The sequence below is a fragment of the Bubalus bubalis genome, chromosome 8 (genome assembly GCF_019923935.1).
Source record: "Bubalus bubalis isolate 160015118507 breed Murrah chromosome 8, NDDB_SH_1, whole genome shotgun sequence".
Lineage (NCBI taxonomy): Eukaryota > Metazoa > Chordata > Mammalia > Artiodactyla > Bovidae > Bubalus > Bubalus bubalis.
This window is the reverse complement of record NC_059164.1, coordinates 64,005,393-64,030,792: the sequence shown is the minus strand read 5'-3', so window position 1 is coordinate 64,030,792 and position 25,400 is coordinate 64,005,393. Positions and strand designations below refer to the sequence as shown.

The 25,400-nt window shown below is 41.2% G+C and overlaps 1 protein-coding gene across 7 annotated transcripts in view; it reads right to left on the bottom strand.

The window, feature by feature from the left end:
• PDE1C (phosphodiesterase 1C) overlaps window positions 1-25,400 on the bottom strand; it is a 539,497-nt gene that overhangs the window by 290,216 nt on the left and 223,881 nt on the right. For 3 of the 7 annotated variants that reach the window (XM_044946686.2, XM_025291216.3, XM_025291217.3), the window contains one exon: window positions 25,326-25,352. The exons of the other annotated variants lie outside the window; for them this stretch is intronic. In XM_044946686.2, the coding sequence (XP_044802621.1) occupies window positions 25,326-25,352 (27 nt within the window). The remainder of the gene's footprint in view (window positions 1-25,325; window positions 25,353-25,400) is intronic. 7 annotated transcript variants of the gene reach the window in all.

The window sequence follows — 25,400 nt, the reverse complement described above, 5'->3', positions numbered from 1 at the left end:
TTGGACACGACTGAGCGACTGAACAAGTCCTGAAGAGAATAGGTTGTATCAAGGAGATTCTGAAAGAGGAGTGGAAACTCCAGGGCTTAAAGAGGAAAGCAGAGAACTTGCAGTCACTCGATTGTTAGGCTCTGTCTCAAACCAGCAGGGACTTCACAACAAGCCTAGACTGCTCTTTTCTGGTTTAATGTGTCACTATCAAGAATTTCTCACACACTCAGAGTTTCTCCATCTCTCTGCCACCTGAGCATACGCTGCTCCTCACAACTTCAAAGCAAGAATTGAAGTCATAGTAAACCCATCCACTGCCGAGGGGATGTGGAGATAACCAGGAACAGAACCTTTATTCCCAAAAGGTACATGTGAAATACAAGGTGAATGCAGAAAGATAAGTGATCAGACTGGAGGATAAAGAGCAGCTCTACCTAGATGGAATGATAAGTCCCAATTCTCTTATCACAGATTAAAATCTACCACCCCACAGTCACATACAGGGTATTATGAAAATGACACACGCACTCATACACACACAGTGCCCTCTCAGCCACCTACACACCAACCTACCGAGTCTCACTATTCAAAGCAGGGCCAGAAACCCAGGGTACCAGCATCATCCATTAGAAATGCAGAGTCTCAGGCCCCACCCCAGACCTACTGGATCAGAGTTTGCATTTTAGCAACACTGCCAGATGATCACATACATGTTTAAGAGGTGCTGCTTGTACTGTACCCAGGAGTGATGCAGCAGCAGAGCTCAAGTATCCAAAGAAGGACTCACCAGCAAAGAGACAGAGATGGAAAAGACCAGGCCATGAACTAGGAAACAGGAGTTCTGTTGCCAGCGGAACCCGTTCAGAAGGTGACTTCTCAAAACTCATCCTCCACTGAGATCAGCTGACAACTCTAAGACCTTCCCACGGTGAACAGAGGACAGAACCCACAGGCAGGGACAGGCAGAAGGGGAGGGACTGTGTCTCTGCTGATTGCATCCCAGCAGAATCAAATGTCAGTTCCCAAAGCTGTCTTAGGATGCAGGATGCACTGAGGTGAATTTGCTTTCTCTTTGTGACTCACCCACAGCTGAATGAGCTTAAAGAAAAGGGAGAAGCGAGCCATGAAATATAGTAAATTACAGTTTAATCTTCCCTACCCTGGAATTCATTCAGTAGCTTTAATGAATGTATAGTCTGGAAGGCAGGGTGAAGGATGCACATGGAATATGTCAGCAGCCAGCATGTCATCCTGCCCGTGCATCAGAGAAGCCCTATTCCCTTTGTCATTAAAGGAATGAATGTCCTTCCCTCTGCCCTCTGTCAGTACATTAGCAAAAAAAAAAAAACAAAAATCTGCTTTTCATTATTGCTGTTATCCACTCTGAAACTCCCAAAGGGCCTATTAGTGTAAGAAGTGGTTCCAAAGACACAGTCATCTCCCATAACTTATGCCTTCATTTCGCAACATGTAGGCAGGTGAAGGTCAAAGGCCCTGGGCCTTCACTGTGAAACTCCACCAAGTTTCTTCTCTGTGGGCTACTTCCTTGACTTGACCCACAGACCTTAGAGGGGTGTTCAAATGACTTGCTTCTAATTCACATTAGAGGGAAAACTCCAACACTCCTAAAAGAATTTTGAGTTAGTTAGAAAAGAAATATGGCACCTGGATTTATTAATGCATTCAGGCTGGATCTGGGCATTCAAATATATCCACAAAAGGACTTAGTTTCTGCTCTTATACTCAGCTCCCACCAATCACCATCAGTTCAGTTCAGTTCAGTCACTCAGTCATGTCCGACTCTTTGTGACCCCATGAATCGCAGCACGCCAGGCCTCCCTGTCCATCATCAACTCCCGGAGTTCACTCAAACTCACGTCCATCGAGTCCATGATGCCATCCAGCCATCTCATCCTCTGTCGTCCCCTTTTTCTCCTGCCCCCAATCCCTCCCAGCATCAGAGTCTTTTCCAATGAGTCAACTCTTCACATGAGGTGGCCAAAGTACTGGAGTTTCAGCTTTAGCACCAGTCCTTCCAAAGAACACCCAGGACTGATCTCCTTTAGAATGGACTGGTTGGATATCCTTGCAGCCCAAGGGACTCTCAAGAGTCTTCTCCAACACCACAGTTCAAAAGCATCAATTCTTTGGCGCTCAGCTTTCTTCACAGTCCAACTCTCACATCCATACATGACCACTGGAAAAACCATAGCCTTGACTAGATGCACCTTTGTTGGCAAAGTAACGTCTCTGCTTTTCAATATGCTATCTAGGTTGGTCGTAACTTTCCTTCCAAGGAGTAAGCGTCTTTTAATTTCATGGCTGCAATCACCATCTGCAGTGATTTTGGAGACCCCAAAAATAAAGTCTGATGTTGTTTCCACTGTTTCCCCATCTACTTCCCATGAAGTGATGGGACCGGATGCCACGATCTTAGTTTTCTGAATGTTGAGCTTTAAGCCAACTTTTTCACTCTCCACTTTCACTTTCATCAAGAGGCTTTTTAGTTCCTCTTCACTTTCTGCCATAAGGGTGGTGTCATCTGCATATCTGAGGTTATTGATATTTCTCCTGGCAATTTTGATTCCAGCTTGTGCTTCTTCCAGTCCAGCACTTCTCATGATGTACTCTGCATATAAGTTAAATAAGCAGGGTGACAATATACAGCCTTGACGTACTCCTTTTCCTATTTGGAACCAGTCTGTTGTTCCATGTCCAGTTCTAACTGTTGCTTCCTGACCTGCATATAGGTTTCTCAAGACTCAGGTCAGGTGATCTGGTATTTCATCTCTTTCAGAATTTTCCACAGTTTATTGTGATCCACACAGTCAAAGGCTTTGGCATAGTCAATAAAGCAGAAATGGAACTCTCTTGCTTTTCCAATGATCCAACGGATGTCGGCAATTTGATCTCTGGTTCCTCTGCCTTTTCTAAAACCAGCTTGAACATCACCATCAGTAATTTTCAAATAATGAGATGCCACCCATCAATGAATAATAACATCAGTTTATTGGGTCACAGTCAACATTTTGTATGTTAATAGAATATAATAGGAAATATCAGATGCAGTCACTGATAGTATGATAAAACATATTTCAATGTAAGTGTGTGCATGTGTGTGTCTGTGAGTTGTGTGTATGAGTACGAACACACACGGAGTCACAGGTAAATGTATGTCTCACTGTGGGTCACAGTAAGCAGGAAAGCTACTTGCTGCCTCAGAGCATCTGCAAATGGGGCTCTTTCTGGAAAGAGAAGGCAGGAATCCTGGGAAGGGAACTGGAAAAACCAGTTTCCTCCATAAGCTTCTATAAACAGAGGAAGACATCAAGTCCTCCTTGGCCAGACTGATGGGACTGGGGCTTCTAGATACTCCCCCTCTCTCCCCCATCCCCTCCCCCAATCACAGCTCAATCAGGAGCCACAGCTCATCATAAGTCTCACAAAAAGGAAGAAAAGTTGACTTGTGTTAGCACAGATTTGTGCCTCACACAGAGGTGCCAATCAGGAGCGTGAACTTCCCATAGCAGTAAAAGATAATCCTCAAGAACATGGAGATACTGCTGTCAGCAGAGTTTTCACTAAGGTCTTCATTCTCTACAAAGATTTCTTTCCCCCTTTTCTGCCCCAGTTATGTTCATGGTAGCCCCCAGCCATGCTCAGCTGCAAATGCACAAAAAACCTAAACAGAGAAATTAAGAGGCCAAAATCATGCACATCAGAATGACTGTAATCAGCACTGCTGATGAATTTTAACGCTAACACTAATATTGTAAATCAACTATACTTCAATAAAAAACACATAAAAAAGAAAAAAAACAAAAGTCATAACCCCACTTTTGTCACCACATCCCAATGTCACCAGAGTCAGAAAGATAGGACAGCACAGGACTTAAAGCTTGAGGTCAAGAGTCACATCTCATTTGAAACCCAGCCTTTCTATTCTCTACCTTGGAAAAGTTCTATTCTCCATGACCCCATTTTCTCACCCATAAAATAGGGACAATAATAGCACCTACCTTGGAGGTTATGGTAAAAACTAAATGGGATAAACATGGAAAGCACTCAAACCAGTGCCAGGAATATAATAACTATCATGTATTATTTTTTTAAGCAACGATGGCTTTATTTTATTATTTTTGACTGCAGAGGGTCTTCATTGAGGTGCTGTGGGCATATGGCCAAGGCATGGAAGATCCTAGTTCTCCAACCAGGGATCAGACTCTGTCCCCTGCATTAGACGTAGTGAGTGAAAGTCACTCAGTTGTGTCCACTCTTGCAACCCCATGGACTGAAGCCTGCAAGGTTCCTCTGTCCATGGGATTCTCCAGGCAAGAATACTAGAGTGGGTTGCCATTTCCTTCTCCAGGGGATCTTCCTGATCCAGGAATCGAACCCATGTCTCCTGCATTGCAGGAAGATTCTTTACCGACTGAGCTAGGAGGGAAGCATGCATTAGAAGGCGGATTATTAATCACTGGACCACCAGTGAGGTCCCACCGTCGAGTATTATTATGACTACTCTTATTGCCATCACACTCATTACCATTTCAAATTGAAGTCTGATTTCTCTTCAGCCTACCTTGTCTGTTTTGTTCTGAGACCTATACCACTGGTATCGATTTTGAAGTGTAAGAATAAAAACGTGATATTTTATTATAATTGTTTATGGTAAATGATTTGCACAATGTGGGCCCCAAAAACAATCCCCCAGGGAAGTTCCCATTCCCCTGGGAAATGAACACCCTAATTCTTCTCCCTTTAAACGAGTTAGCAAAGGTCAGAAAATTCACACACTTGGGAGTTTTTATCTCTGAAGACCCAGGAGTTAGAAATTCCAACTGGATGACTCCATATGTGTCCTAGGACAGAAGTACATTAGCAGAGGGCTCCTTCTGCCTCTGACAGCCACAGACACCAGCTGCTGCCAAGGAAATGGGAAAAGCGACCCACATTGCAGCTCTAACACACCTGGTCAGTTGTGAAATTCGACTTGAATAGAGAGAAATCTCATTTTGACTCCACTTGGTATTGAGCACGAAGGGCAGCCTGACCTCCAAAGGAAATGGCAGAGAGAGGACAACTCAGAGAAAATTCAACCAACAACAAATTCAGGCAACAGAATGGTGTTCTCTGAGTGCCAAGGCAGCCTTACCAACACCTACTACAACAGTTTTTCAAAACAAGGACATCTCCACTCCCACAAAGCTTGCTTCAGAAATGACTTTTCCTCCTGCAAGTAGTGTTCTTTTGTCTGAGAACCATACATGCAGGAAATAAGGACAAAGAGGAGGCATCCAAGCCACGAGATCAAACACATCTACTCCTCTACTGCTCAACACACTCATCGTTATGAGTTTATTAGGGAAACAAAATGCGTAAGAGGGTCTTTCTATGAAGGAGTTTATGGGATGGTTTATGGAGAAAAACAAGACTCCAGTTGACAGCTGTAACATTATGAGTATGGATGAGGCACCTGGGAGGTACAGGGGAGAAACAAGATTCAGAGGGAACTGTAGAACTTAGATGGTTGCATTAGAAAAAATAAAATATTTAAAATCAATGCTGTAAGTTTCATATTAAGAAGTTAGAAAATTAAACCCCAAGTAATATCAAAATAAGAGCAGAAGGCAATGAAATGTAAGACAATCAATAGAAAAAGTTAGATTTTTAAAACATTAATGAAAGTAACACACAAGTAGTGAGACTGATCAAGAAATAACGAGAAAAAGCACAAATTACCAATACCAGAAATGAAAGAAGGAACATGACTGCAGGGTTTTAGAGATATTAAAAAGATGATAAGCAACATTATACCAATGAATATCACAGCACAGGGATGAGTGAATTTCTTGACAAATATAACTTATCAAGAATGAGGAAGAAATGGAAATTCTGAACAGCCATATTCCTTTTAAGGCAGTGTTTATCCAAGTGTGGTTCTCCACAATGGCAGTATCAGGTATGCCTGGGAATTCTCTGAAATGTAAATCCTCCAGCCCCACTCCAGGCCTATGGAATCAGAATTTGGGGGGTGCAGTTTCAGCAAGTTGTTTTAACAGGTAAACTGGTGATTCTGATATCGTTTGAGAACTGCTTGAATACCATTGTCTCAAAAGAAACCAAGGCTCAGGACTTCCCTGGCAGTCCAGTGGTTAACTCTGTGCTTCTACCGCAGGGGCTGTGGGTTTGATTCCTGGTCAGGAAAGTTTCACATGCTGCACAGTGCAGCCAAAAAAAAAAAAAATGAAAGAAAGAAAAAGAAATGCAGGCTCATAAGGTTTAGCTAATAAATTTTACCAGACACAGAATAAAGAAAAATGCCAGCCTCTCAAAAACTCTGAGCAAATAGAGAACACTTGACATTATTACTTTTAATTTCTACTCCCTTGTGGAAGGTGTAGGAGATTCTTTTTATCTGCCTTTTGATTCTTGTTTTGAAGTGACTCCTGGTTTCTTTGGAGGGAGCCATTCTGACAGACCAGAGATCCACAGTGTCCAGGTGGCCACACTGCGTGCCTTTAAGTAGAGAAGTCTTCATGAACTGTCTTCTCCCCTTTGCCTGCAGCCCTTAGAGAAGCAGCTATCCACTTCTCTCTGCAGCAGCTAAGGCTTGAAGCTCACCCACAAGGATACCAACAGCACTGTGACCCCGCCTGACACTGTTGAATCAAACCTCACTCAAGCCAGAGCAGACACTGCGGCTCATATAACAACACTGGGGCTCATATAACAAAACTGGTTAAAATCAATCATTTTATGATCAATCATGCTCATGTTATCCCCTCTAAATAAATACCCATATGACCTTTCCACATCAGCATACATTCATTTATTCATTCTTAAGTCTCAGCTCAGGTATCACCTTCAGCAAGCCTTTACTGAACCCCAAACTTAGCAGAAAACTCCTCCTCTGTACCTCTGCACCTCAATCAAAACACTTAGATTGACATAACCGGCCTGGGTCCCTTTCTCTCCCATTATACTATCGGCTGCTAGAGGACAGAAACTACATCTTGCTCTTTATATTTATTTTGGAGTGTCTCACAGTGCCTGACCATCACATAATCAGTACTCAGTAAACATGTAGTGAAATGAGTCTACAAGTGGAATCAAACAAGCCAAAATTTACATCCATAAATAAAATATGCTTAACTTGACTTTACTCAATACTTTTGGTAGTACTCTTTTAAAACTAGACACCTTTAACTCTTCATTCAATCACTCAATAATATTGTTAATGCAAACAACGTGGCTGGCTTTCCATCTGCATAACTGATCTCCCTTTTTAAAAACTCTGGTGGGAGTGTTAGTTTCTGGTAGGTGTCTGCCCACAACCTGTGCATTGCCGGATCTCTTTGAGAAGGAATACAGGGACCAAGAAGGTAGCAGTAAACAGATGACACCTAGAATCTTTGGCTAAAATGGCTGGATTCCTTCTTTTAGACTCTTTCTATAGACCTGTACTTCATCTTCACAGCTTTGTGGATCAGCCTGAAGCAAAAGGCGGCAGCTTCTCCCACGCACTCTACCCATAATTTTCTGGTACCACTCCAACTGTACTCTTCTGTCGCATGAGATCATAAAGAATTCATCTCCTGTACAAGTAGCACAAGTCCTTGAGGGAGGTCAAGTTTTACAGAGTCTGCAAGGTCTCATTCTTAATTATGATGAAGAATGGCATTCTGTGGCCATTAATTTTTATTGGAAAGGAACGCATTATATTAACAGCTAATATTTATTAAGCACCTACTATATACCTAGAACTGGGTCACAAACCATATATACATTGTCTCATTTAATTCTTATCAGCCACCTTATGAGTTAGGTACTATCAGTAGCCCATACCCTGAGAATATTTACATTTAACTAGCTGAAAAATCACAGAGTTAAGGAGGGGAGGAAATGATATTGAAATGGAGGTCTCTCAGATCTGAAAACCTATGCTCTGAGTGCCAAAACTATATTGCCTTGTTTATAGACCACTGGTATAATTATGCCCCGATAAGGTCCCATAGAAACCAACAGCAGAAGAAAATCACTGATATCAAGGAGGGGGGAACCAGCCACCTCACCAATCTAAAGATCAAAAGTACCCTTTAAACATGATTCATTTTCCACACAAGAGGCTAATTTAAGGAAATTTTCCTTCTATTCAAAATAATGGTGCTAAATGGAAAGCAATTTCACTTTACAATGGCTTCATCAGAACCTCACCTGTCAAATTCCCAAATCATGCTCCCGGAACACATCTCTCCATGCAGAGAAACCAGCGGGGAAAAAGCAGATATAAAGCAAACAGGTGAAAGCATGAAGTTAGTGTGATCTCATAAGCATAAACTACAGTCTTCTAATGAAGAGCTGTGCTCTCGGCCACCACCACCAGCATCACTATCATCCCAATTGTAATTAAAAAGTAACCTTATTCCCAAAACGGAGCACTATGACCTCTAACAACCTGGAATGCGAAGTCAAGTGGGCCCTAGGAAGCATCATTAGGGATAAAGCTAGTGGAGGTGATGGGATTCCAGTTGAGCTATTTCAAATCCTAAAAGCTGATGCTGTGAAAATGCGGCACTCAATATGCCAGCAAATTTGGAAAACTCAGCAGTGGCCACAGGACTGAAGAAGGTCAGTTTTCATTCCAATCCCAAAGAAAGGCGATGCCAAAGAATGCTCAATCTACCACACAATTGCACTCATCTCTCACGCTAGTAAAGTAATACTCAAAATTCTCCAAGTCAGGCTTCAACAGTATGTGAACCGTGAACTTCCAGATTTTAAAGCTGAATTTAGAAAAGGCAGAGGAACCAGAGATCAAATTTGCAACATCTGTTGGATCATCAAAAAAGCAAGAGAGTTCCAAAAAAACATCTATTTCTGCTTTATTGACTTTGCCAAAGGCTTTATTGGACTATGCCAAAGCCTTTGACTGTGGACCACAACAAACTGTGGAAAATTCTGAAAGAGATGGGAATACCAGACCACCTGACCTGCCTCTTGAGAAATCTGTATGCAGATCAGGAAGCAACAGTTAGAACGGGACATGGAACAACAGACTGGTTCCAAATAGGAAAAGGAGTACGTTAAGGCTGTATATGGTCACCCTGCTTATTTAACTTATATGCAGAGTACATCATGAGAAACACCAGGCTGGATGAAGCACAAGCTGGAATGAACACTGCCAGGAGAAATACCAATAACCTCAGATACACAGGTGACACCACTCTTATGGCAGAAAGTGAAGAACTAAATAGCCTCTTGATGAAAGTGAAAGAGGAGAGTGAAAAAGTTGGCTTAAAACTCAACATTCAGAAAACTAAGATCATGGCATCTGGTCCCATCACTTCATGGAAAAAACATAGGGAAACAGTAGAAACAGTGACAAACTTTATTTTTTTGGGCTCCAAAATCACTGCAGATGGTGACTGCAGCCATGAAATTAAAAGACACATGCTCTTTAGAAGAAAAGTTATGACCGACTTAGACAGAATATTAAAAAGCAAAGACATTACTGTGCCAACAAAGGTCCGTCTAGTCAGGGCTATGGTTTTTCCAGTGGTCATGTATGGATGTGAGAGTTGGACTATAAAGAAAGCTGAGCACCAAAGAATTGATGCTTTTGAACTGTGGTGTTGGCAGAAGCCTCTTGAGAGTCCCTTGGGCTGCAAGGAGATTCAACCAGTCCATCCTAAAGGAAATCAGTCCTGAATATTCATTAGAAGGACTGATGCTGAAGCTGAAACTCCAATACTTTGGCCCCCTGATGCGAAGAACTGACTCATTTGGAAAGACCCTGATACTGGGAAAGATTGAAGGCAGGAGGAGAAGGGGATGACAAAGGATGAGATGGTTGGATGGCATCACCAACTCAATGGACAAGAGTTTGAGTAAACTTAGGAGTTGGTGATGGACATGGAGGCCTGGTATGTTGCAGTCTGTGGGGTCACAAAGAGTCAGACATGACTGAGAGACTAAACTGAACTGAACTGATGATCCCTAAAGAACGAGGCCTCTGTTTATCCACCAAACAAGAACTGTCAACACTACTAAAAGGGTTAATTTCCTGTCTTTCTTAATGATGGGTCATAAGTGAGCCATGATAACAAGCAAATATATTACTCTTACTAACAATATCATTGTTGTTTGGTCACTAAGTTGTGTTCGACTCTTTTCGACCCCATGGACTGTAGCCCACCAGGCTCCTCTATCCATCGGATTTCCCAGACAAAAATACTGGAGTGGGTTGCCATTGCCTCTTCCACAGGATCTTCCTGACTCAGGGATCGAACTCACGTCTCCTGTATCTCCTGCATTAGCAGGCAGATTCTTCACCACTGAGACTAAACAATTAGTGTACTAACAATATGGTATACTACAATTAGTAAAATTATCACAAAATCATGACAACACTGTTTGGAGTTATGGACTTGGCATACCAGCAGAGGTGATCACGCACCTCACAGTCCACACTGCACACATCAGGTTCTTTTCTTGAGCTATTTAATTGCTTTGCTAACTCTAAGAAATCTTTGATTATGATCTAAATGATAAAACATAACATAGATTAAGAAACTGATTATTAAAAAGTCAACCCACAAGACCATCATTTATATTTGTATCAGAGGGCACAAGACAACATGGGCAACCCTATCCCCTAGTGGCTGAGCACTGAAACTCACAAATTCACAGCAGAGAGGAGGAGCTTGCCCTGTGACTCCAGATAGAGGCATGCTTCTAGGGGTGGTGCACTGGCTCTGGGCTCGTATCCGTTTCAAGGGGCATTTCTGCTGTCTGCTGTACCAAGTAGAAATCTATCCCAATTTATATTGAGGCTCACTTTGTAGTTACTAGCTTTCACTGAAATTTCTAGGAGAACTTTACCCCCACTTATAAGAGATGGGACTGGGTTTCTCTGTAAATTTGTATTGTTTCATTGCTTCCAGTGTAACAATATGCAATAAAATCGAAGTATTTCTTTTAAGATCCATGATTTTACACTTTTTAGGTCTAACAGAATATAACAGCATGTAGACTTATGATTTCTGATTTGTTTCAGCATAGAGTATATACTTTGTTTACATAATCCAAACAATATTATCCCTTCAGGACAATTTCAAAATCTCCTTTAATGCAAGATTTAAAGTACTTCTTGTTCCTTATAAAATTTAAATGCATCAAAACACCTGTCAAACTGTATATGTCAGCTACATTAACAATGAAATAGAATTCATAAATTTGCTATACAGACAATGAATCATAGGTCATAATGTTGATAATAATGGCAAAAGACCCTTTATATTTACTAAAACCCAGGAAGAGCACTTAAGTGCTCAGTCTTTATCTCATTTAACCCTACAACAACCCTATCAGGTAAGTACTATTGTTATTCCCTCCATACAGATGAAGGAAGTGAGGCTCGGAGCAAGGTTTCTCAACCCTGGCACTGTGGACGTTTTGGACCAGAAAGTTCTTTGTTATGGTGGGGATGTTCTGTGCATTGTAAGATGTTTAGCAGCATCCTTGGTCTCTATCTGCTAGATGCCAGTGGTATATCCCAGTCCCAGATGTGACAATCAGAAACGTCTCCTGTTGCTTCTAAGTCACTTCAGTCGTGTCCGACTCTGTGCGACCCCAAAGACGGCAGCCCACCAGGTTCCCCCGTCCCTGGGATTCTCCAGGCAAGAGTACTGGAGTGGGGTGCCATCGCCTTCTCCAGGCACTGCCAAATGTTCTCTGGGAGCCAAAGCACCTCCACTTTAGAACCACTGGCTTAGAGAAATCAAGGAGTTTATTAAAGGTCATACACTTAGAAAACAGTAGAGCAGGGATTAGAAGCCTGGCATTCTGACTCTACAGTGCCTGCCATCAGCCAATAAAACAAAGCACTGTTCACTTTGTGATTGTTTTCTAATATTTATTATTTGGCTGCATGGGGTTACTGGTGGCATGCGGGATCATCAGTCTTCCCTTGCAGCACGCAGGACCTTTAGTTGCAGCATGTGAACTCGCAGTTGCAGCATGTGGGCTCTAGTTCCCCAACCAGGGATAGAACCCAGGTCCCCTGCCCTGGGAGCAAAGGGTCTTAGCCATTGGACCATCAGGGAAGTCCCTCTGTGATAGTTTAAATGACATGAAATTTCCCTCAAAATAGAAAACTAAATGTGAAGATGAACTATGAGTGTCTTCCTGTGGAAAAACCTTTTATGACCACATTAAACTGGGCCCTTCCAAGTTTGTCTTCCTAACTAAGGCCCATGTCCCAGAGGCTGTCGACCTTGCACAGTGCTCTCCCACCCCACCTACTCCAACGTTCTTTCCAAAAGATGGTCACCAATCACTTGGTTAAGGCTAATTCCACTCTTCAATAAATAAGACACAGTCCCTGTCCCTAAGGAGCAGGGCCATCTGCTTCCTACCAGCTTCCTTACGTGACCCTGCTCTGTCTCAAAGCACAAGCCCTTTGCACAGCGACCATCAAATGCTGTTTTCTCTCTGAGGGATCCCCCAAGCCTTCAATGACTAAGCACTTTCCATGTGCCAAAAACTTCTTATGTGCTTCACATATACGATTTCATTCTGGGCTCCCAAGAACCCCAGGAAGTATTAACATTTCCACTGGACCTATAGGAAATGAAAGCTCTGGTAAGAAGGGAACCTACCCAAGCCTGACCCAAGATTTGTGCCACGACTCATATTTCAGTCTAGAAATGGGTGACTCTAAACCCCCGCTCTTGACCCAACCCTCTGCCCTTCTCTCTTCACGGATGAGCAAAGATTACAGACATGCCTCTTCCAAAGCATGTTCTCAATTTAGTCTACTCCCTCCAGCTTGCTTAGAATTTTTCATGCAGGTTCCCCTTCCCCAAAGTTACGGGAATAAACAATACAGAGCATAGCATGATACTACTTCTGCAGAGACACAGGGGAAAATTCAGGCCGTGAACTTTTTTCATGAACTTTGAAAAGGCATTATTATATTAAATCAGAGGACAGAAAAATACAAGTTTTCCTTTATCTGATTCTATTTTTGTTATTTACTTTTTATGCATAAAGGGTTATGTATTCATGTGTGACTGATTACACTGCTTCAAAGCATTTTAAGTGGTTAAGTACAAAAATAGATAATTTTGAAAAAAACATTACTTGGTGGTAGAGGTGAAGAATTTTTCCCCTTTCCCCTTTAAATCACATTATTTAAATATAGCTTGTTGGGGTTTTTTTAAGCCTTCATTGAATTTTCCTGAGAACTTTAACTTTTGGGTTGAAACCAAATATGAAAATTTTCAAATGTAAAATGTCTTGATGAGAAAATAAAAATTGACAGAGTAGGGAAATGAACTCCAAAAGGCATATTTTTCTGACCCTTTTGACTTTATTCAGTTTTGAACCACTTCATTTGGAAGTGGAGGGGGGGGTTCAACAGCTGTAAAAAATTATAAAACTACTAGACCCGGAGGGATGGTACGGGGAGGGAGGTGAGAGGGGGGTTCAGGATGGGGAACACGTGTACGCCCGTGGCAGATTCATGTTGATGTGTGGCAGAACCAATACAATATTGTAAAGTAATTAGCCTCCAATTAAAATAAATAAATTTAAATTAAAAAAAATTAGACATTTTTGGTATCTCAGAGATCTTCCTTTAAACCCTAGCCCAATCATTTCTCTGCCTTGTGACATCAGTCAAGTTACTTGTTTTCCCTGAGTTCTTCTTCTGTGAACCAGAATCACTGTGAAGATTAAATAAGATAATGTGCATGAAGCCCTGCCACGTGGTAGACATACAATAAATTTGATCAACAGAGTACCTTTCAGACATACTTCTGTTTTTGCCAAAGTTTATGTTTTGACAATTGTCCTTTTAATATTCTTCTCATGATTAGTTCACTCTATTTAGGTGAAGTTGGAAGTATCTAAATCATGGGTGATCTGGCTTGTGGTCAAGGGACCATCACTACAGGGCCAGACTATGTTAGTGACCTCCATGCTAATCAGCAGGGTTGCTACTCCCCAGTGATTCAGTTACAGGCCACAGAGTGTTCGTCATCACTGTAAATGTTGGTTGGTGGTCTGAGCTTTCTTGTAGAACACCTCAGCAATTAGAATCAGAGAATAACATTTCTGAGCCAAAAGGAACCATATCAATCCTCATGTTCAAGCTTATCTCTTTTACTGTGAGGACTCTGAGATAAGAGAGGAGTTAACTGCAAAGCTAAACCAGTGACAGAATATAAATCTGATTCTTAATCTTTCATCCATACCAGCAGTTCTCAATCACAGGTGATTTTGTCCCCCAACGAACCTTTAAAGGGGTTTGCTATTGACATCTAGTGAGTAGAGGCCAGGGATGTTACTAAACACCCTACGATGCAAAGGACAGCTGCTACAAAAACACAAACAGTACCAAGATTAGGAAACTCTGATCTGCACTACTGGACCCAGAGTCTCCCAACACTCCAAAAGTTGCCTTATAAGCTGACACAGTTGGATACTGGACTTGGCGCCCATTTGGAAGTCTTCACCGATGACTGAATTAATCAAGTCAATTCTTCCTCTTCAGTATTGAGGGCTACTGGGATTAGGAAGGATATAGAAACATGCCTACTCAGGCAACTGAAAGTCTGAGCTTAACTTCTGAAGCACAGTGACATGCCAGCATGAGTGCTGCTGAAATCTTACAGAAGCACTTAGGTCTTATTAGGCAATCTAAGAAAATGATTCTCAAAACCATTTTGGCAAAACATCACAGAACCGTCAAATGATGTGTACCACACAGTTATCAAATATTCAGAATAATGCACCACAAACAAATACATTGATCCTGCACTAAACATCTCCCAGACTAATGGCCTGAATGGAGGAGAGAGAGAAATTGAAGCACTGATGTACAGCAAAAACACTCTCAGAGTTTCCACCCAACGCTAGAGTTCCATAGTAAAAGATCTTAAACAGAAAAGCAGATCCAAGGATCTGCAATGACCCAAGCAACTGTGTATTTTTTGGTTCTTGCCCTTGCATGCCATCTGGCTTGCTGACCTCATAGGCCTCCACTCCGGCCAGTGTGAAGGCCAAATACAGCCTGAACGTGGGAGTATGTGGTGATCTGCAAGTATGAGTCATTCATCAATCTAAGCTTATTTACTCCCAGTTCCACCTGGTAATTCTGGCTTTAATTCTGACCCATGGTAGAAATACATGAAGGATCTCAATCTGATCCACTCATAAAGTCAACCCACATTTAATAAATACCAACCATGTCCAGAGCACCATGCTTTGGGGGATCATAGTCCCTACTCAAAAAAATCACAATGATGTCAAGAAGAATGACAAGCATCCAACTAATTCTTGTACCCAGCACTAAAGTAGTGACTGGGGGAACAAACTCTCTTTTAGGTAGAATGATAGAAAGAAGGCCCCATGGAAAGAAATGGCATTTGAATTAGACGTAGAGGAAAAAGTGGGAATTCAACAGGTAAAAATGAGAACATTCAAAATACTAGAAAAGATTATAAATGAAGAAGGGATGACACAAAACACAAGGCAAACAGGACATCAGCAAAGAGTTGAGATTGATGGGAACTCAAAGTGCATGGGAGGGAATAACAGAGGCAAAGTAGGAAAACTGAGATGGAGACAGATGTAGAAATCCTTCAAGTTCTAGATAAGAAAGTAGTCTTTATTAGCTGAAAGGAAGCCAGTGGAGGTTTGTTGCTTTTGTAGTTACCATTGTTATTTTCTTTTTTTTTTTCTTTTAATTTTATTTTATTTTTAAACTTTACATAATTGTATTAGTTTTGCCAAATATCAAAATGAATCCGCCACAGGTATACATGTGTTCCCCATCCTGAACCCTCCTCCCTCCTCCCTCCCCATACCATCCCTCTGGGTCCTCCCAGTGCACCAGCCCCAAGCATCCAGTATCGTGCATCGAACCTGGACTGGCAACTCGTTTCATACATGATATTTTACATGTTTCAATGCCATTCTCCCAAATCTTCCCACCCTCTCCCTCTCTCACAGAGTCCATAAGACGGTTCTATACATCAGTGTCTCTTTTGCTGTCTCGTACACAGGGTTATTGTTACCATCTTTCTAAATTCCATGTATATGCGTTAGTATACTGTATTGGTGTTTTTCTTTCTGGCTTACTTCACTCTGTATAATAGGCTCCAGTTTCATCCACCTCATTAGAACTGATTCAAATGTATTCTTTTTAATGGCTGAGTAATACTCCATTGTGTATATGTACCACAGCTTTCTTAGCCATTCATCTGCTGATGGACATCTAGGTTGCTTCCATGTCCTGGCTATTATAAACAGTGCTGCGATGAACATTGGGGTACACGTGTCTCTTTCCCTTCTGGTTTCATCAGTGTGTATGCCCAGCAGTGGGATTGCTGGATCATAAGGCAGGTCTATTTCCAGTTTTTTAAGGAATCTCCACACTGTTCTCCATAGTGGCTGTACTAGTTTGCATTCCCACCAACAGTGTAAGAGGGTTCCCTTTTCTCCACACCCTCTCCAGCATTTATTACTTGTAGACTTTTGGATGGCAGCCATTCTGACTGGTGTGAAATGGTACCTCATAGTGGTTTTGATTTGCATTTCTCTGATAATGAGTGATGTTGAGCATCTTTTCATGTGTTTGTTAGCCATCTGTATGTCTTCTTTGGAGAAATGTCTATTTAGCTCTTTGGCCCATTTTTTGATTGGGTCATTTATTTTTCTGGAGTTGAGCTGTAGGAGTTGCTTGTATATTCTCAAGATTAGTTGTTTGTCAGTTGCTTCATTTGCTATTATCTTCTCCCATTCTGAAGGCTGTCTTTTCACCTTGCTAATAGTTTCCTTTGATGTGCAGAAGCTTTTAAGGTTAATTAGGTCCCATTTGTTTATTTTTGCTTTTATTTCCAATATTCTGGGAGGTGGGTCATAGAGGATCCTGCTGTGATGTACGTCAGAGAGTGTTTTGCCTATGTTCTCCTCTAGGAGTTTTATAGTTTCTGGTCTTACGTTTAGATCTTTAATCCATTTTGAGTTTATTTTTGTGTATGGTGTTACAAAGTGTTCTAGTTTCATTCTTTTACAAGTGGTTGACCAGATTTCCCAGCACCACTTGTTAAAGAGATTGTCTTTCATCCATTGTATATTCTTGCCTCCTTTGTCAAAGATAAGGTGTCCATATGTGCGTGCATTTATCTCTGGGCTTTCTATTTTGTTCCATTGATCTATATTTCTGTCTTTGTGCCAGTACCATACTGTCTTGATTACTGTGGCTTTGTAGTAGAGCCTGAAGTCAGGTAGGTTGATTCCTCCAGTTCCATTCTTCTTTCTCAAGATCGCTTTGGCTATTCGAGGTTTTTGTATTTCCATACAAATTGTGAAATTATTTGTTCTAGCTCTGTGAAGAATGCTGTTGGTAGCTTGATAGGGATTGCATTGAATCTATAGATTGCTTTGGGTAGTATACTCATTTTCACTATATTGATTCTTCCAATCCATGAACATGGTATATTTCTCCATCTGTTAGTGTCCTCTTTGATTTCTTTCACCAGTGTTTTACCAGGAAGAAATAGAAAATCTTAACAGACCCATCACAAGCACGGAAATTGAAACTGTAATCAAAAATCTTCCAGCAAACAAAAGCCCAGGTCCAGACGGTTTCACAGCTGAATTCTACCAAAAATTTAGAGAAGAGCTAACACCTATCCTGCTCAAACTCTTCCAGAAAATTGCAGAGGATGGTAAACTTCCAAACTCATTCTATGAGGCCACCATCACCCTAATACCAAAACCTGACAAAGATCCCACAAAAAAAGAAAACTACAGGCCAATATCACTGATGAACATAGATGCAAAAATCCTTAACAAAATTCTAGCAATCAGAATCCAACAATACATTAAAAAGATCATACACCATGACCAAGTGGGCTTTATCCCAGGGATGCAAGGATTCTTCAATATCCGCAAATCAATCAATGTAATACACCACATTAACAAATTGAAAAATAAAAACCATATGATTATCTCAATAGATGCAGAGAAAGCCTTTGACAAAAGTCAACATCCATTTATGATAAAAACTCTCCAGAAAGCAGGAATAGAAGGAACATACCTCAACATAATAAAAGCTATATATGACAAACCCACAGCAAACATTATCCTCAATGGTGAAAAATTGAAAGCATTTCCTCTAAAGTCCAGAACAAGATAAGGGTGCCCACTTTCACCTTTACTATTCAACATAGTTTTGGAAGTTTTGGCCACAGCAATCAGAGCAGAAAAAGAAATAAAAGGAATCCAAATTGGAAAAGAAGTAAAGCTCTCACTGTTTGCAGATGACATGATCCTCTACATAGAAAACCCTAAAGACTCCACCAGAAAATTACTAGAACTAATCAATGACTATAGTAAAGTTGCAGGATATAAAATCAACACACAGAAATCCCTTGCATTCCTATACACTAATAATGAGAAAACAGAAAGAGAAATTAAGGAAACAATTCCATTCACCATTGCAACGGAAAGAATAAAATACTTAGGAATATATCTACCTAAAGAAACTAAAGACCTATATATAGAAAACCGTTGTTATTTTCTAAACAGATGTGGCATCATCAGAGACACTGTGGAAAAAGGAATCAGACATGGGTGAGCAGAATGGAGATGAAGTAACCAGAGCAACAAGAGCAGTTAGGAGGCTGCTCTTCAAGACTCTGAGACACAGATAATGAGACTGGACCAAGATCATGAGAATGAAAAGAGTGAGGAGGAAAAGCCCACAACTTATTAGAGACCCATTTATCACATTTGGAGGGGGAGAACACAAAGCTAAAGTTGGAGAAACACACACAACAGCAGTTCACATAAAGCAACTCAAGAGATCCTGGATGCATGGGAGAATGGTAGTGATTATCACAACTGAGACGGAAGAGAAAAGAAGACTGGACTGTGTCCAGGTGGTCCTCTTAACTCAAAAAATGGCAACTCAATGCTAAGGTAATTCCTGCTGCTGCTGCTGCTGCTAAGTCACTTCAGTCGTGTCCGACTCCATGCGACCCCATAGCCGGCAGCCCACCAGGCTGCCCCATCCCTGGGATTCTCCAGGCAAGAACACTGGAGTGGGTTGCCATTTCCTTCTCCAATTCGTGAAAGTGAAAAGTGAAAGTGAAGTTGTTCAGTCGTGTCTGACCCTCAGCGACCCCGTGGATTGCAGCCTACCAGGCTCCTCTGTCCATGGGACTTTCCAGGCAAGAGTACTAGAGTGGGGTGCCATTGCCTTCTCCTACTGGTATCTAAATAAACCACCCAAGCAACTCTGGAAGTCCACTGGTTAAGAATCCTCCTTGCAAGGCTATGTTCGATCCCTGGTCAGGGAACTAGATCCCACCTGCCACAGGGCAACTACTGAGCCCTATTACTCCAGAGGCCACAAAGTCCCTGTGCACTGCAATGAAGACCCAGTACAGCCTAAATAGACAGACAGACAGACTACCCAGACTTAGTGCCTGAGCTACTTACTCTACCTCACCATCCTCTCCTCCCAGGGCAAGTCCCCAGCTCCTGCTAGACAGACTCTTGAATCCAGATCCTGTGCCTGTGCTCGACTAAGTGAGTAAGGGATGAATGAGCAGCAGCTGCCTTATACGCTACAATCGGAGCAAACTACCTATGTGGGCCCTCTGTCACCCTCCACTCTCCCCGGCTGTTTTCCCTGAAATCACAGTACTTATAGACCACTTTCCATGTTAACTGCCTTTGGATTATCCTTTGTGGCTAATTCTCAGTGTCCTTCTATGATGTGTGCTCTCACCATACCACTTTGTTCCTTTCTCTGGTCCACTCTGCCTGCCACCATTCACTGTAAAGTCACCCTGACTCAGTTGGCAATCTCAAAACTTAAACTGGACATATTCTTACAGCTGATCACATGGTTCCTACTACTTTGCAAATTGATTAGTCATCACAAACACATATAGGAAAATATTTTTAAAGGGTTTTATCTCTTAGAAGATTCCCTTGCCCCTTGTATTAGATGTCACCACTAATACTTGGGCTCGAAATGTCAATACAACTGAGTAAGTAGTAGTATGCAAGACTACTATCCATAAGCATGCAGAAATATGTGAATTGACATAACCTATCACCCCTTTAATTTTCCCAACAAGTTATTTGGCTGTCCTTTTTTACCGTGAAGGTAAAAGACTATATCCATTGAGTCTATGTCAACAATGCCAAAAAGAGTTTCAGGATTCACCAATGAGTCTTAATATGTCTGGGATGAAATGGGCACAGTTCAGCAAAAGATGCACCTGTCAACACAAGAATACAAGTACTTGGAAGGCAGTCTTCCCAAAGGGTGATATCCACTCACCTTCCTGCCCATCCCCACCCACACACACCAATCTATTATTAACAGCAAAGGTGGAGGTTCTGTTGATGACTCATTAAGTATGCTGATTTGTGAAGGCTGACACAGGCAGACCTGACTAGAGGAATCATTTGCTGGATTTAATCAATTATTGGGTTCATCAAATGTGATTACTGAGTCACATAAAAATCCAAGTGAAAGAAGCATTAGACACTTGAGGGGAAAAAATAACTCGTTGTTTTGCCTTGCAACAGATAGAGGCCATTCTGTTTTCTATGTGTACAAGACGCACTTTATCCATTATTTTCACGTGCCTGTATCCTGAGCTGTCTTCTTAATGTCCAGAATATCTTAAAGCCATTTGCCCTTTTGAGAAAAACCTAAAGACTCAGCAAAACATACATTTTTAAAATAACTGAAGACATGAAGAAAACCAAAAATACTCAACTATCTCATTAGACTTTAATAGACTTATACTTCTAAGCACCATGAATGTTAAAAAACACTGTAGGGTCTCTTTGTGATCTAGTGACAGAAGAGTATACAATAATTTAAGTATCTTCTCCAAAGACCTAATCGTTCCCAATAACATTCAATATTTACATCTATTATAGCACTTACCATATTTTATTGTAATTTTTTTCACAGTCACACCTAACAATCCCAAGCCTTCCCAGGTGGCATTAGTGGTAAAGAACCCATGCAATGCAGGAGATGTGGGTTTAATCCCTGGGTCAGGAAGGTCCCCTGGAGTAGAAAATGGCAACCAACTCCAGTATTCTGGCCTGGACAGAGCATTCCATGGACAGAACAACCTGGAGGACTACAGTCCATAAGATAACAGAATTGGACACAACTGAGTGACTGAGCAAGCAGGCACGTCTACAAGCCTGTGAACCTCTTCACAGAGGTTATTTCATGTATATGTTCTTATTTCCAGTGTTTTTTAAGTATATATCAATAGCAAATATTAAGTAAACTTTTGTTAAAATGGGAGATTACTGCAAAGTACGATGCATGTAACTATCAACCTAATATCAACTAACAAGAAGAGAGACAAGTTTGGCTCAATTGCTCACAGAAATGTCTAGAATTATGAAATATGTACATCAATCAGACAGAGTCAGAACCAGAACTTCCACTAAAAGAGCTAAACAGAGCTAGAATTAATAACACATTAACAAAAACCTTCACACTAATGAGGGTTTCGCTATCTGGTGACCTTAAAACTGTAACTCCTGGCCATCTTGACCAAAGTATTTCCACTATTCAGTCATATGAACACAGAACAACAGTCCGTGGAGGCCCCTCAGGTGTGTGGATACGTCTTTCCTTGTACCTCTGCCTGGAATCGTGCTGAACAGTCACAGTTCCCCTCACACACTGAAATACGGTGAGTGTGTGTTCTTGTGTGTGTGTGTGTTGGAAGCTCTTCTAACAGACATCATCCCTTGTAACAGTTTTTTTCTTTAGGAGTAGCCCAGAAATATTCGATTATCTCTAAGTATCTGTGATTACTTTATACATGGTCTGGCATGCTTTCTCAAAGATATAAACTTCTCATAGCCAGACCTGACACCCTGAAGCTGTAGCTGTACTGAAAACGACCTGACGAGAATTTCTCAGGGAAGCAGGCTTCCAGTGTCATCCTCTCTAGCTGTCAAATTGCCATTTCACTACTTCAGTAAATCTCTTGAAATGATTGGCCTTCGTGGACAAGACCCATTCATAAAGCCAAAAGATGGTTCCCCTTAATTGTGTTGATTTAAAGCTCAATCCAGTAAGGCTTTCCATGCAGAGAGACGCTTACCTCCTACCTACAGGTGCCCTTGCTAACCCAGTAAAGAGTACTTGTAACATCACTCTTTTGATTGCAATTCTGCTCTTGAAAGAGATAAGTACATTTTCCTTAACACTAAATGTGAGACTCAGTAGAATCACTATCATCAAAATATCCTTCTTGTGAGCTACTAAGATCTGCCTAGCATTTTATGAAAAATGTAAAGAAAGATGTCTACCTCAGTTGGGTTGTAGTTGGATAATGATGACTTTGCAAGCTAGTGGATTTTTTTTTCTTATCATTGCTTTTGAAGGTAAATAAATACATGAGTGAAATGAAATTAAACTTAGCAAGAAGACTTTAAACAAAGGTAGATGATTTGTGTACCTTAGGCTGTCTTTTCCCTCTTGTTCAAAGCAAACCTATAAGATTTAAAGCTTTTTAATGTAACATTTGAGTCATCTCATTTTCCTACATGAAGCCACCAACTTGACTCATTATTAACTGAAGCCAAATAATTACACTTAGAATTCAACTGACCAGCTGAATCCACACTAGTATGCCTGTCCCTAACATGAAAAATCCAGTCCATCCTAAAGGAAATCAGTCCTGAATATTCATTGGAAGGACTGATGTTGAAGCTGAAACTCCAATACTTTGGCCACCTGATGTGAAGAACTGACTCATTTGAAAAGACCCTGATGCTGGGAAAGATTGAAAGTGGGAGGAGAAGGGGACAACAGAGGATGATGTGGTTGGAAGGCATCACCAACTCAATGGACATGAGTTTGAGTAAACTCCGGGGGTTGGTGATAGACAGGGAGGTCTGGCATGCTATAGTCATGGGGTCGCAAAGAGTCGGACATGACTGAGCGACTGAACTGAACATGAAAAAGGAATCACAGCTATTCCCAGTCCAAATGAATCAACCAAGAGACAAGCATATATTCAAACATACCAGCATCAGAGACAGGTATCAGGATATGTTTAAAACTGTGTACCATTCATCAAATGAGGTATCCACAGACTCCCAATTTACAGATATCTGGAAAAGGTCTCAAGCAAGATCATTCTGCAAAAGGTTGAATGTTTGAGACATGAAAATGGCCTCAAATTCGTTAACACCTTTTCATCAAGAGATATAATCTACGTCCCCTTCTCTCAACTCTGGATGGGTTGTGCAATACCTTAACCAATAAGATACAGCAGAAGGGACACTGAGCCAGTTTCAGGGAGATAGCATCTTCCACTCTTTATCTCTTGGAACACAGGGCCTAAGAAGCCAGCTAAGAGTTCAACTCCTCTGAGATCACCTTGCAGTAGAAGCTCAAGCTCATGGAGACATTTTGGAGGATGAACACCGTGTGAAGAGAGAGAAGAAACAAGGAGCACCAAAGTGCCCCAGTGCAAATGAAGACTCAATCTTGGAAGTGGGTCCTATATCCCCAGCAGCCCTGGATGACACCAGGTGCATCAGATCCAAGACACCCAGACAAGTCCTTCCTGAATTCCTGACCTACAAAATCATGAGCAAAGTAAAACCTTTGTTCCAATCCATAAAAGTGGTGATAGATTAGCAGACATGGATCTATTTCATATGAGGATAGGTATGTGATTAAAAACAGAAGAGCTCAAACCATGCCTCTACTAATTTGCACTTCACTTCAACAAAGCTAATAAGCTAAAATCAGTCTTTTCTTTACATTGACATCAAAATGCAACAGTGTTCATGTGAGATATGCAAAAATATGCTTTCCTCAAAAGTTGACATAGTAATTTGAAGCCTGACAGGTTTGAGCAGGTCTCCTGTAAAACTCCCTCTTACCTGTCTATTTATCTCCCCTTAACATAAAATTGAGGCAACACTGAAACATCTTATACCCCTAGTTAACTACATGTAAAAATGATAAATTACCTTTTACTACTGACAACTATTATGCCCTCTAATCTAAGTGATTAATTTACACCATTCTTAGTGGTTCAAATGCAATCACTACCCTGAGCCTGATGAACCTGAACAAGACAAAATTACTGGCCATCTTTATAAGCTTACTATATTTAGAGAAGTACGGCAACCCTCTAGGAAGCTTTAAAGTTTTAGTTCATTTTCTCTCAATGAGTGTGTACCTCCTCACTGCATATCAAATGATGACACGACTACTTTGCATTACTGACTTTATTTAGAGACCATTGGACATAGGAGCCTGTACAATGAGAAGAGACTCTCTAGAAAAGGCCATATTACAGTCATCTTCTGAAGGTAATACTATTTTTAAAAGACTTTTTTTATTTTTATGTATTTCTTTTTGGCTGCACTGGGTCTTCATTGCTGTATGCAGGCCTTCTCTAATTGCAGCAAGTGGGGGCTACTCTCTGGTTATGGTGCGCGGGCTTAGTTGCTCTGCATGTCCCCTGCACTGGCAAGTGGATTCTTAACCACTGACCCACCAAAGAGGCCCTGAAAGTACCATTGTTGAAACCTACTGGAAGATTTTAATTGCAACAGTAATTTTTTTATCTCACGTAACCTGTTTAAAGTCACAATACCAAAGTCAATGAATGAAAACCAGACACTAGCTTTTTAGACTGAGCCATAGGCTTCTATTGCTTAGCAAATAAAAGACCTAAGCAGCTCTATTTCTATGGAATGTGCTTTCCAAACTCTTCGCAATAAAACAGAGTAATGGAGGGTGATGATAGATGATATTCTACTTTAAATTACCCTTTTTATGGTTAAATCAAAAGACTGCCCTTAAGGACTCTGTATCTATGTTTTGAGCTCAATAGCATTTTGTCAGCAAATCAGCCTAGGAGAATCCAAAACCTGAACATGCATTTGAAGACCTTTCTGTGCTCCCATCCATAAACCTTGACACACTCGCCCTCAGCCCAGCCCCACTCTGGTCAAGGTTTAGTAAAATCACTGGATAGTTCAGCAGTAATGAGTTTTTAAGCAACTGGACCCACTCTTATGTGAGGGTATACACTTACTGTGCCACACCAAATGCCTGCAATCAATTTTTAATTGCAGCAACAGTAACAACTAGAAGATAAAGCAGGCAACTCACTGAGAAGGAACCAAGACTCTTTATTACAATGAATGTCCATCATGAGCTTGACTTGTGAAGAACTGTGACACAGAGAAGTCAACCAACCAGCTCCCCTTTCTCAGAGAGACGCTCTTACCTCTGGGACGTTTTCTTATATTTCCTCCTGTGGGAAAAGAAGCATAAACACAGATCAGAAGAGAGTTTGCTGCAG